Raw genomic sequence first — 14,055 nt, forward strand, 5'->3', positions numbered from 1 at the left:
TTGAGCTGTACTTCAAGAATATTTTGTACGTTGTTTCATCAATAATGCCGAATTTAAAGAACAGAACTCATGGTCCATAGCAGCAGGATGGCCACGGCCGCCCTACGCCGGAGCAAAGCTCCACCTCCGCCGGTGGCGCTGATATCCACAGCACGATCGTGCTTTCCCTCGTCGATCATGATGTTAAACTTGCAACTCCCTTGCGAGGGATCAGTCTTGGTGATGACGGAGAGACCGGAGAAGTTGCATGCCCCCTTTTGCTGGTTGGCCACCTGGAACAACTGGTTGAAGGCGTACGACACGTTGCTCCGTGCGTCCAACCCGTTGCAAGAGGAGCCGTAACCCAGGCTAGTGCAGTCGGCGTACTCACAGGCGTACCCGACGGCGTCAGCGACTTCAGGATCGGTGGCGCTGACGGTGGCCGAGGACACACACCACTGTCGCTCGAGGTAGCGGACGCCTCGTGCTGGTACGAGGGGGCGACCGTCATCCATCACGAATTGGTACTTGAGGCTGCCGTCGTAGTAGAAGAGGCCCCAGTGGCGCTCGAAGTTACCGGGTTGGATGCTCTTCTGGTCCTCGTCGAGCAGGCCGAAGAGGTAGATGTCCGGCGGCGCAGGTCGTTTGGGCGTGCCGCGCCGTTGTCTAATCCGATCGAGCAGGCCCTGGTTGAACCGGCGCGCGTACTCAACGTTGGCGTTGATGTCGCCGTCGGTGGGCCACCCGATCTCGCCGACGATGACCGGCATGGATCCAAAACCGTTGCGCTCGAGCGCCCAGATGAGTGTGTCGTAGTTGGCCTCGAAGACGTTGGAGTAGGTGATGGGGCCGTCGACGATGTTGTTGGCGGAGGGGAGAAGAAGGCATAGTCGATCGGGAAGTGGGGATCGTCGTAGAGGCTGAGGAAGGGGTAGATGTTGATGGTGAGCGTGCCGCCGTTGTCCTGAAGGAAACGGATGATGGCGACCATGAGGCCGTGGATGTCAGGGCGGAAGTCGCCGCCGGAGGGGAGGCCGCTGGCGCCGCTCGTGTAGACGTCGGCGTTGAGGGGGACGGTGACGCGCACTTGCCGACCGAGCCCGGCCTTGATCAACGCGGCCTGGATGTTCTGCAGCGCTGCGAACGTCGTGTTCTCGAACATCCCGTTGTACGTCTTCAGAAACGGCTCGTTGCCAACCGCCACATGCCTGAATCCAAAATTTTGAATTCGATTAACCGTTAACGAACGAGTTAATGATCAGTTACTGCCAAATAACTAATTAACCGACCTAATGACTGACTGACATTACATGAAAAATATAATATAAAACTCAACATAATAAAAAATATAGTATAAAACTCAACATGACATACTTAATTGCATGGATATGAGTTCTACTGTGTGAATGTGGGATCCACTGTATGAAATATGTCATGTTGAATTTCATGTTATATTTTTCATGTAGTGTATCATTGCTCCTGATCTATATATGCATGCATGCATATGTACGTACGTACGTGATATTGACGCCGTACTGGGAGACGTAGGTGGAGACGTTTTGTGTCACCCACTGCTCGGCGACGTTGACGCTGCCGGCGAGTGGTGCGAGAAACTCGTTGGGAATGCCGAGCATGACCTCGATGCCGGAGCGGCCGAGGGCACGGAGGGCGGCGGCGTCTGCCTCAAAGAGCTTCACCTTGTCGAAGTTGTTGTCCCTGAGGAGGCGCACCACTATGTCCGCCGGCAGTGGGTGCGAAGATCGGGTGCCCCAGTTGCAGCCCATTCCGTTGGCCATCAGTGCTTCCTGAAGCAGGAAGAGGAGCCACACCGCGGCAGCAAGAACAACTCCCATTGCATATGCTTTTAAAAACTATGCTTCTTCTTCGCCTTTGTATGTGTCGATAGAACGAACACCTAATGGGTTAAGTTTCATTTCCTGTTTAAATTGAAGTGTTGGGCGTATTATTAATAATCTTTAGGGAGGGGAAAGGAATGGCAGAGGATCGGAGTCCAAAAAAGGAATTGGATGCATGCATATGTAAGAAACCCAAGTGCATGGATCATGCAAAAGGATCTCCCTCCCATGGCTTGGAAAGTAAGGGAAGCAAGGAACAGATTATGGAACGACAGTAGCGTCTGCATAGCATAGGTAGGTTGAAGTAAACTCATAAAAGATTAATGAACATATATAGTTAGCTACGTTAGCCATTCAGCGACTAAGCTATTCATTGAAAACTAATCAAGTAAACTCATAAAAGATATTGATTATTTAATTTGAGGAGGTAATCAATGTCTGACTAAAGTGTACAATTTTGATAATATGATCGAGCTACCAAAGCTTAGATGGAGTAGTTGGGCGTATCATTTTTAGTTATGCTGTCTGAACAATTAATATAATTGACAGGGCAAGCTAGCTAGATGGTCCAATCGAAATAGTCATGGGCATGCATTGCGATAATGCAGTCATAAAAAGGAGCTCTCCTTTAAAATTCGGGAGCTATTATTATTTTTAAATAAAAATAAAATAATTTTATATTAATATTTATTTTTAAAAATAAAATAAAATCAAGTTGTTGAGGCTATAAAACTAGTCATTGTTCAATGGCTAAAAATTAGCCGTTGTTCAATGGTTAATATTTATTTATTTTTCAATGATTAAAAATTAATTATTACAAACTAGTCTATCTATATATAAGTAAAAGTAAGAAGACTAGAATATTTTATTCTACCGATATTGTCTTCTCAATCACGTAAATATCTTCATTTATTTCAAATGTTTGAAAATCCGAATTAACATATCTTTGATCCATAAATTCTGGATAAATGAATTGATGGAAGATACTGAGGATATAGATGAACAAATAATACTTTGGCTATATGAGGAGTGGCAAATGGTGCATCAAAGAGCTCAAACTTCTTTTGACAAAACAAAGAGGAGAAGGTATTTGAATTGAGATCGTGAAGCTATCCAGAATTTATGGATCAAAGATATGTTAATTCGCATTTTAAACATTTGAAATAAATGAAGATATTTACGTGATTGAGAAGACAATATCGGTAGAATAAAATATTCTAGTCTTCTTACTTTTACTTATATATAGATAGACTAGTTTGTAATAATTAATTTTTAATCATTGAAAAATAAATAAATATTAACCATTGAACAACGGCTAATTTTTAGCCATTGAACAATGACTAGTTTTATAGCCTCAACAACTTGATTTTATTTTATTTTTAAAAATAAATATTAATATAAAATTATTTTATTTTTATTTAAAAATAATAATAGCTCCCGAATTTTAAAGGAGAGCTCCTTTTTATGACTGCATTATCGCAATGCATGCCCATGACTATTTCGATTGGACCATCTAGCTAGCTTGCCCTGTCAATTATATTAATTGTTCAGACAGCATAACTAAAAATGATACGCCCAACTACTCCATCTAAGCTTTGGTAGCTCGATCATATTATCAAAATTGTACACTTTAGTCAGACATTGATTACCTCCTCAAATTAAATAATCAATATCTTTTATGAGTTTACTTGATTAGTTTTCAATGAATAGCTTAGTCGCTGAATGGCTAACGTAGCTAACTATATATGTTCATTAATCTTTTATGAGTTTACTTCAACCTACCTATGCTATGCAGACGCTACTGTCGTTCCATAATCTGTTCCTTGCTTCCCTTACTTTCCAAGCCATGGGAGGGAGATCCTTTTGCATGATCCATGCACTTGGGTTTCTTACATATGCATGCATCCAATTCCTTTTTTGGACTCCGATCCTCTGCCATTCCTTTCCCCTCCCTAAAGATTATTAATAATACGCCCAACACTTCAATTTAAACAGGAAATGAAACTTAACCCATTAGGTGTTCGTTCTATCGACACATACAAAGGCGAAGAAGAAGCATAGTTTTTAAAAGCATATGCAATGGGAGTTGTTCTTGCTGCCGCGGTGTGGCTCCTCTTCCTGCTTCAGGAAGCACTGATGGCCAACGGAATGGGCTGCAACTGGGGCACCCGATCTTCGCACCCACTGCCGGCGGACATAGTGGTGCGCCTCCTCAGGGACAACAACTTCGACAAGGTGAAGCTCTTTGAGGCAGACGCCGCCGCCCTCCGTGCCCTCGGCCGCTCCGGCATCGAGGTCATGCTCGGCATTCCCAACGAGTTTCTCGCACCACTCGCCGGCAGCGTCAACGTCGCCGAGCAGTGGGTGACACAAAACGTCTCCACCTACGTCTCCCAGTACGGCGTCAATATCACGTACGTACGTACATATGCATGCATGCATATATAGATCAGGAGCAATGATACACTACATGAAAAATATAACATGAAATTCAACATGACATATTTCATACAGTGGTACCCACATTCACACAGTAGAACTCATATCCATGCAATTAAGTATGTCATGTTGAGTTTTATACTATATTTTTTATTATGTTGAGTTTTATATTATATTTTTCATGTAATGTCAGTCAGTCATTAGGTCGGTTAATTAGTTATTTGGCAGTAACTGATCATTAACTCGTTCGTTAACGGTTAATCGAATTCAAAATTTTGGATTCAGGCATGTGGCGGTTGGCAACGAGCCGTTTCTGAAGACGTACAACGGGATGTTCGAGAACACGACGTTCGCAGCGCTGCAGAACATCCAGGCCGCGTTGATCAAGGCCGGGCTCGGTCGGCAAGTGCGCGTCACCGTCCCCCTCAACGCCGACGTCTACACGAGCGGCGCCAGCGGCCTCCCCTCCGGCGGCGACTTCCGCCCTGGACATCCACGGCCTCATGGTCGCCATCATCCGTTTCCTTCAGGACAACGGCGGCACGCTCACCATCAACATCTACCCTTTCCTCAGCCTCTACGACGATCCCCACTTCCCGATCGACTATGCCTTCTTCTCCCCCTCCGCCAACAACATCGTCGACGGCCCCATCACCTACTCCAACGTCTTCGAGGCCAACTACGACACACTCATCTGGGCGCTCGAGCGCAACGGTTTTGGATCCATGCCGGTCATCGTCGGCGAGATCGGGTGGCCCACCGACGGCGACATCAACGCCAACGTTGAGTACGCGCGCCGGTTCAACCAGGGCCTGCTCGATCGGATTAGACAACGGCGCGGCACGCCCAAACGACCTGCGCCGCCGGACATCTACCTCTTCGGCCTGCTCGACGAGGACCAGAAGAGCATCCAACCCGGTAACTTCGAGCGCCACTGGGGCCTCTTCTACTACGACGGCAGCCTCAAGTACCAATTCGTGATGGATGACGGTCGCCCCCTCGTACCAGCACGAGGCGTCCGCTACCTCGAGCGACAGTGGTGTGTGTCCTCGGCCACCGTCAGCGCCACCGATCCTGAAGTCGCTGACGCCGTCGGGTACGCCTGTGAGTACGCCGACTGCACTAGCCTGGGTTACGGCTCCTCTTGCAACGGGTTGGACGCACGGAGCAACGTGTCGTACGCCTTCAACCAGTTCTTCCAGGTGGCCAACCAGCAAAAGGGGGCATGCAACTTCTCCGGCCTCTCCGTCATCACCAAGACTGATCCCTCGCAAGGGAGTTGCAAGTTTAACATCATGATCGACGAGGGAAAGCACGATCGTGCTGTGGATATCAGCGCCACCGGCGGAGGTGGAGCTTTGCTCCGGCGTAGGGCGGCCGTGGCCATCCTGCTGCTATGGACCATGAGTTCTGTTCTTTAAATTCGGCATTATTGATGAAACAACGTAACGTACAAAATATTCTTGAAGTACAGCTCAATTTACTAAGAGTCTACTTGTTAACCAACCAAAGAATTTGTTTCGTTCTATATACGATAAGGTAAAGAATCTCAGAGGACACACTAAATTTATCTGCATATCAATAGATTTACAACTAAACAGTCAATGAATTAACTCACTGATTAAGAGGCATCCAAGTAATTGAGGGAGTTGATACGACTAATCTCCTGGTACCTTTGCCCTCTTCACCAAGCGAACGAGATCTTGCACCACCTCTGACATGGGTGGTCTGAACTCTGGCTCAGACTGTCAAACAACATATGAGCAACGAAGTTATTAGATTGAAAGAGTAATGCAAGAATATCCAACGTGACTGCAGTCGAGCATAAAAATTTTCATGCATGTGAAGTACCATTTTACCTGGACACAGAGGGCTACTACATCAGCAAATCGAGAGACTGATTTCAAAGGGTATAGCCCCTTGAGTGCAGGATCGATCATCCTTTCCAGAGCGTCAATGTCATGGAGTTGAGGAGCTGCCCATTGCACCAACGATTGCTCCGACCATGGCCTTGAGCTGTTGGAGTTTGCAAATCAATCAGACTGCAACATCATAAACTTAAAGCACTAACAGCATTTAAACTTCCAATCAGCTGCTTTTGTCGAGCATTTTAATAGAATACATATCCTCCAATAGATTACTTAGTTGAACCTCGAGCATCATTTTTTAGGAAATTAAGTGGGTATTCTTTATGAATCTTTTCAAAGATTACCTGTCAAAAGGTTTCCTCCCAGTCATGAGCTCCAGCATGATCACTCCGAAGCTGTAAACATCGCTCTTAAGAGTATACTGGCCAGCCATGGACAACTCGGGTGGATCATATCCCATTTTTATAATTTCAGATGTCTGTAAGAATCAATGAAGCCAAAGCGGGATTGAATTTAGAAATTCATGGAACCAAAAAATAAAAAATAAAAATAATAGCATAGGCATCTGAACTGTTCAGAACAAGTTGGGACCTTAGCTATGCATTCACTAAACCAAATTTATGCCAAGGTCAATCATTCATACAATTATCTATCATACTCAGTAACACTGTACACAGACATATACAAATTCAGTCCATAAAATAATTTATAAGCCTCTGTAACAGAATTCCAAAGTACCAGTTGAAAGGAAAAACATTTCGCTTCTAGTTGTGCACTTAAATGTTGCTTTGGGTAATTCTTTTTTTTTTCTTAAAAAAGGTTTCCCCTAATTTTGATGAAGCCTCAGACTGCACAAAGGTATCTCACCTCTTAATATTTAATCGTTTGTCAAGGTTGTTCTCAAGTGGCCGCCAATGGAACTACTTATCTCATATTTCACATCTCCAATAGGAATTTTCTCTCAAGCAACCATTAATTAATAGAGACTAGGTCCACTCCTACCTTTTATTACATTGTGTGCTTGGTCCATATAAGGCCATCAAAGAAGAGAGGAACCGAAGAAAACCAAGTCACATTGAACAAAGGTATGTTTTTGGTTTTCAGTTTTTTTTTTTAAATTTTATTTTAGATGATCTTGGGCAGTGAAATTTTCTCCTGCATCTTCATCTCAATATTCTCATAAATGCTCTAGTACTTACAATCTCCAAAAACACCCAAATATTAGTAGTAAGTTTGTGAACAACATTGGTTAGATTCCAGAGTTAGAATAAAAAATATATTTGGATAGAGCTTGTAAATTAATCAGAATTTATGATGCAAATTAGCAATAATTTGAACTTTGAGACGTTTGAAGTTGTTTGGTATTTGGTAGTGTTATTTGATAATTCATTTTTGACTTAGTAATCAATTGATAGTGATTATTATATTTCCTAGTTTGTTGTGTCATTTCCTAGTTTTTGAGCCTATAAAAGTGTTTAGTCTCTCTTGTAATAATTAACTTTTGATTAATAGGATTCCACTTTGCTCCCAAAATAACATACAGCCTACAAAAGACGAAGCCAATTTGATTAATAGGATTCCACTTTTGATTAATAGGATTACTTTTGTTCCTTTATTTAAAATTTCTTTGTTTAATTTAGTTAGTTTAGTTAATTTTCTCATGTACAATCTATTCCAGATTATTCAAAAAAATTATATGCCACCTTACACGCTTAATTTTCTATTTGTTCCTTTTATTTACAAGGTTACTTTTATAATTTTCATTACTTGTTAAGCCTTCACATGATGAAAAACCCCATTACTAGAAAAGTAGATGAGGTGTGAGATAATGAAACACGAATTTAGGGCCTACAATTTAGAGTGGATTACCTAGAATGATTTAAAGACTATACTACCAAGTATAACTGACAAATTTAACGAAAACGATATTGAGAGTTAGCACGGAATACACCTCATGAAGACCCGCGACCTTCACTCAGACAACACATGCACCGTGATTATTATTTCACTTTGGATGAAGATCACTTCTTTGAAACTCATTCCTAGCCTAGATGTGGGTCTGACACCACCCAGTTAGTCAAACTCAAAGCCCCTAGTTTCGGTGGTTATCTAAACGCAAATGCATTCCTCTATTGGATCACTGAAAAAGAAGACTATTTAACTGAAATAACATGAGCCAAATTGAATGACTATGATTTATTAAAATCAAACTCGTCGATCTAGCAAAGTCTTGGCAAAGTGTTCACAATCACTATGTCGCTATGGGAGCTAAGCCCATCACAAATGGTTAGATATAAAGCAAAGTTGATTGAGTACATTTTGACAAACTTTAGAAACACTTGATCCCAAGCATAATAGAATCCCAAAGTAAGTTCAAGAACTTGCATGTGTTATATATAATTCTAGAGTAGTCTCTTGGGAACTTGATCCACTTTACCAATGGACTTAGGCTTGAGATCCACGACAATTCAAGAGTTTTCCTTGACCTCAATCAAAGATGCTTGCCATAAAGGTTGTAGAGATTGAGCAATTCTTGATACTGTTTGCCTGAGTCATTATACTCTCACGTGCACACACCAGCATTCCACAATCTGGAAAACCAACTAGCTTGACTTGCCTATAAGCTATTATCCAATAAGCAAAAGCTGATACACACACCCTTAGGAGATTCGAGGACCATAACTCTAGACATACAGTGCTACAATTGTTGTGACAAGAGATATGTAAGATCCAAATGACCCCATAGAGTATTGATTGGCCAAACCCAAACACAACTCTAAGAATGAAATACAGGATAATGCCCAACTATGGGTAGTGATGAAAAGGTGAAACCCTTAAATGAACACCAAGAGGCCAAGGGAGATAACAGAGAAGTTGTGAAGTTGTAGGGCTTCACGAAGTGCGCTGCATTCTACCCACACCCATAATTGACGATGCATGGAAATACATTAGCATCTTCCTTATGCCAAGTGGAGAAACAAGTATTGCAATATTGTCATTGACAGTGGGATTTGCATGAATGTAACTTTCACACAAGCCCTTTCTAAAATCCAAGTCACACCCAAGTCCCTATAAGGTGATATACCAAATTATCCTTCCTATTACATAGTAATGTTTGGTTTCTATTAAGATGATCCATATACCTTCTACCCATAAGTGTTGCCCATATCATCCTTGATTGGTCTTGGCTTTAAAATCTCTCTATTAGTGGATAAATTTGATCAGGAAAACACTTATTTTCAGTCTCAATGAATGAAATATTAAGTTATAGCTGGCCAACCCAAGTGCACATTAGCCTAAACCTAAGGTCACAACAAAGCCAAACCAACCTTTAAAGCAACTTCTTCACTTTCTCACTCAATCCAAATTTGAGAGAAAAGGTACGGAGTCAGCGTGATGATAGTCTTAGTGACTCAAACCTCAACGTTAACCCTATTATCTTACCAATAATCACCTCCATTAGTTGAAAAGATACTAGATTAGCTTGAGGATATTTGTAGAGTTACCTAATGTGCTACCACCTATGTGCATGATGCAACGCACTATAAACTTAGTTCTAAGATCATAATTACCAAATCTGTTGCACTACTACATGAACCTCTTGGATCCCCTTAGGACAGGTTGAATTAAATAAGCAAGTCAAAGGACTCTTATAAAAAAGTTTCATTAGGGAGAGTACAAGTACATGAGTTGTCCCTACCTTATTGATGCCTAAAAATGATAGTTCTTAGAGAATGTATGTTGATAGTCATACTATCAACTAGATCCTTGTCAAGGTAGGTTTCCATACCAAGACTTATGACATGTTTGAGTTGAGCAGGAGTTCGATGATTCTCTACAAAATTAACTTGCGTAGTGGATATTACCAAATTAGGATGAACATTGATGACAAGTAGAAAACAACATTTAAGACATAGGATGGAGTATACAAGTAGTTGGTCATGCCCTTCAAATTTCAAACACTCTAGTACTTTTATGAGCATAACTAATGAAATTCTGAAACCGTTTATAGGAAAATTTCTCATAATTTAATTTGATGACATAATGATTTTTAGTTAGACACACAATACCTACTTGAAACACATCTGCCTTGTCTTAGAGAGCCTTAAGATCAAGAAGTTATTTGTCAAACTAAAGTGCACCTTCCTATAACCCAGGTTTTCTCTCCTTGGGTTTATAATCCTTGTAGAGAAAATTAGAGTAATAAAGGATTAGCTTGAAACCCATACCTTTCAGGAGGCCACGGTTTGCAATTTTCTACAAAAACTTCATTAAAGACTTTAGCGCCATTATAACTCCCATAACAATCTATAAGAATGGATGGTAACAGTGGTATAAATTTGCCTTCCCAAGCCTTTAGGGAGATCAAAGAAAGGGTGACTAAGGTGTTGTTCTCTAATCCTTTTAAGGTACTTCTTCCTAAAGTAAGTGTAGAAGGGAATCTAATTGCTCCTTTTAGCAAAAGAACTCAATCTAACAATGTTATTTGATCTATGATAAAGAATTTTATGCTATCATCCAAGCTTTTAGACATTGGCATTGCTATCTACTACCTAATTAGTTCATCTTGCATTTTGGCCACAAGACAATGAGCTTTATCCAATTCTAAAGAAGCTAAGTGTCAAAGATGGTAGGTGGATTGAATTCCTTCAGAAATATGTTTTTGTCTTTAAACATTGACCTGCTATAGACAACAAATTTGTTGATGCACTAAGTTATGTAATAGCCACATTGCACACAATGAACACATGATACAATTTAAGCACCTTAAGCAAGAGAACACCTGTCCTCCTAACTTCAGCCCAATCTTTTAAGTTCATAAAGAAAATTGTCATCACTTGGTTGACTTTGTGAATAAAGACTGTTTTCTGCTTAGGGTTTTGAGGTACACATTTATGCATTTATATTATCTCACTTAGGAAGTTCTTTATTTGGGATATGCACACAAATGGTCTAGTTGGGCACTAAGGGAAAGATACAATCATCATTGCTTATTTTAGATGAATTTTATTAGCCCTCACTATGACGAGATGTTGCCCAGATCATCTCAGATAACTAACTCAACTAAACAACACATAAGTCCTTATACATCATTGTCAATTCCTTATGAACCTTCCAAAGACATTAGCTTGGATTTCATTTTAGATTTACCTAGGACTAACCAAGGCCACAACTATATTTTAGCAGTGCTAGACTATTTTTCAAAGATGAGACATTTCTGCTGTGTAAACAAACCAACAACAAATCACATATAACCAAGTTGTTCTTCAGAAAATAATTAAACTATATGGATTATCCACATTTATAGTTTCAAAAAGGAATGTAAAATTTGTTAGTTATCTTTGGAAGAAGGCTAATTTGCGTACAATAATTGAGTAAAGCAAAGCAAAGTAATCCACTGAAAAGTTTATTAATGCTATGTACGCCAAGGTGTGGATTGAAGAAGGAAAAGAATTCAAGGTGGAAAAAAATCTCAGGGAAAAGGAAAGGAAAAGAAAAGAAAAAGATGAGAAAGAAGAAGGAAAGGAGAGGGAAAGGAAAAAAAAGAAAAAACTCCTGCGAATTTGTGGTGGCTCGCGACCAGCCGCAAGTGAGGCCGCCAACTCAATCGCAAGCGAGGCCGCCAAACTCGTGGCTGCGAGCTATCTCTCTCTTGCAGCTGCAAGCAACCTCGCGACGCCACTACAAGAGATTCGAGCGAGGCACAAGTTGACAAGGATAGGACGGAGATCCAGAACGCCAATAGGGCTCCAGATGCATCCTTGGGTTTTTCGAAGTCATCTACAACACTAAATCAGTTTTCAATATCATTCATTAAGTAATACTCTATCCTACTTTTTCAATAGGCAAAATTGTTGCCGTCGAAGTAGGGAGGTCGTGCAGTGCTATAACCCTCTTGAAACGCCATTTAGTTCTTTCGGTTGAGTGTTAGTTCACATGAAAGGCAACCTCGCTCTGATACCACTTGTTGGGATCGGTGCGTTCGCTAGAGGGGGTGAATAGCGATTTTTTTTCTTTCCTGCAAAATCGTTAGCGGAAGCAAAAGAACAAAAATAAGATAAAAGAAGACAATCGCTAACCCGTTCGATTTACTTGGTATCCACCTCTACGAGGTGACTAGTCCAAGGATCCACACACACAGCACCTTTCCACTATGAAAAACCTCTCCTTTTCAAAGAGCATTTTGAAGGCGGAGAAACTCTTACAAATCAATCACTTCCTTGTACAAGATTAGTAGTGAGGTTTAAAGGAAGAGATATGAAGATTACAAAGATTGGAGTTCGTGCAAGAATAAAAGAATGTGAATCACCCCTTTCCAATCGTCAAACTGCGTTTTTATAAGATTCCGTACATCAGTCGACTTCTCCAAGAGCCAGTCGACTGATAAGCTTCAACAACTCTTTAATCTGCATTTAATTGGCCAGCTGGCACCCCAACGGTCGTCTAGCAGTCGACTGCTCCAGTCGACTGCACCATGAGCAGTCGACTGCTCCAGTTGACTGCTCCACTCGACTTATCTTTCTGTGAAGTCTGTGTGTGCTTCTGATCAACCATCAGTTGACTGCACCATGAGCAGTCGACTGCTCAACTGGTCAGTCAACTGCCCATCAGTCGACTGGTCAACTGGTCAGTCGACTGATCAAGCTGAAACTCCCCTTCCAACTTCTTCTTCAACCCTTAGCCTTGACGCAAGCCTTCAAATGCCTTCCACAAGCCTCGTGCCCTTCCTTGCACTAGCTTGAGACGTTTCTCTCAACTTCGTCGTGCTAAGTCTTCCTTTGCCAAGAGGCCGTGCCTCCGGGACTTCATTCTTTGCCAAGAGGCCTCGCCTCTGGGACTTCACCTTTGCTAAGAGGACACGCCTCCGGGACTTCACCATTTGTCAAGTCTTCATTCCTGGACTTTCCTGTGAACTCAATTTACACACGTTAGATCACCAATATTGCCTAACTTAAACTCATTTTAGCCAAACATTAAAATCCAAATCACTTGGGGCAAGATTGCACCAACAGAAGGAAATGCCCCGGTGGATTGTGTTGATAGCTAGTAGGTGGTGGATGATCGCCTAAGGAAGGAAAATTACTTGACCTTACAGAGATTGCAGTCAGTGGAGAAACTCAAGTGGGATGGCCAATGGTGAAGGGTGGTGAAGATGATCTGTTTGTGGCATCGATCCTCTATTCTTGCCTTCTAGAAATTAAATCATGATTTGGGGTGTTACTGTAGCATTCTCTTTTGAATCTTCGCCATCCAATCTAGATCTGAAATCAATGAATGATAATCACATATTTGATCTAAGGGTTGGGATGAGTTCATATCTTGATCCAAGTCTCTAGATCTTAATCAATGGCTAAGATCTACTCTCCCTTGACTTGGATGGATGGGTTTTAATGGATGGTTTAGATCACTCCTTATCTTGGATGAATGGTCTAGATTGCTTCAGGTTGGATCTCTTTATTTAAACCTATTGGGACTGGTGCGTTCGCTAGAGAGGGGTGAATAGCAATTTTTGAACTTTTCTGCGAAATCGTTAGCGGAAGCAAAATAAAATAAAGAAAAGAAAGCACAATCGCTAATCGGGTTTGTTTACTTGGTATCCACCTCTACGAGGTGACTAATCTAAGGATCCACACACACAGACGACCTTTTCACTATGAAAATTTCTTCTTTTCAAAGAGCACTTTGAAGGCAGAGAAACCTTTACAGAATGATTTCTTCCTTTCACAAAATGAGTAGTGAAGTATGGAGGAAAATTAGAGAGAGTTACAGAGCTTGAAGATCGTGCAAGAAGAGAAAGAATAGAACCCTTGCTTTCCCAATCGTCAATCTGCATTTTTATAAGATTCCGTACATCAGTCGACTGCTCCAAGGGTCAGTCGACTGCTCCAAGGGTCAGTCGACTGATGGACTTC

The 14,055-nt window shown here is 41.6% G+C and overlaps 1 protein-coding gene and 2 pseudogenes across 1 annotated transcript; 1 reads left to right on the forward strand and 2 right to left on the reverse strand.

Annotated features, from left to right (window-relative positions):
- Positions 1-53: 53 nt before the first annotated feature.
- LOC141834660 (glucan endo-1,3-beta-glucosidase 5-like) lies at positions 54-1,832 on the reverse strand (annotated as a pseudogene).
- A 2,082-nt stretch (positions 1,833-3,914) lies between these two features.
- On the forward strand, positions 3,915-5,695 carry LOC141835175 (glucan endo-1,3-beta-glucosidase 5-like; annotated as a pseudogene).
- A 59-nt stretch (positions 5,696-5,754) lies between these two features.
- LOC141835176 (protein STRUBBELIG-RECEPTOR FAMILY 6-like) lies at positions 5,755-6,620 on the reverse strand. The gene is made up of 3 exons (XM_074722607.1): positions 6,487-6,620; positions 6,134-6,290; positions 5,755-6,019 (listed from the first exon to the last, which is right to left on the reverse strand). The coding sequence occupies exons 1-3, from the start codon at positions 6,600-6,602 to the stop codon at positions 5,933-5,935; spliced, it is 360 nt and encodes a 119-aa protein (XP_074578708.1). The 5' UTR covers positions 6,603-6,620; the 3' UTR covers positions 5,755-5,932.
- Positions 6,621-14,055: the final 7,435 nt, after the last annotated feature.

Source organism: Curcuma longa, chromosome 9 (assembly GCF_044706935.1).
Source record: "Curcuma longa cultivar G26 ecotype Majalengka, Jawa Barat chromosome 9, ITB_CL_G26_1.1, whole genome shotgun sequence".
Lineage (NCBI taxonomy): Eukaryota > Viridiplantae > Streptophyta > Magnoliopsida > Zingiberales > Zingiberaceae > Curcuma > Curcuma longa.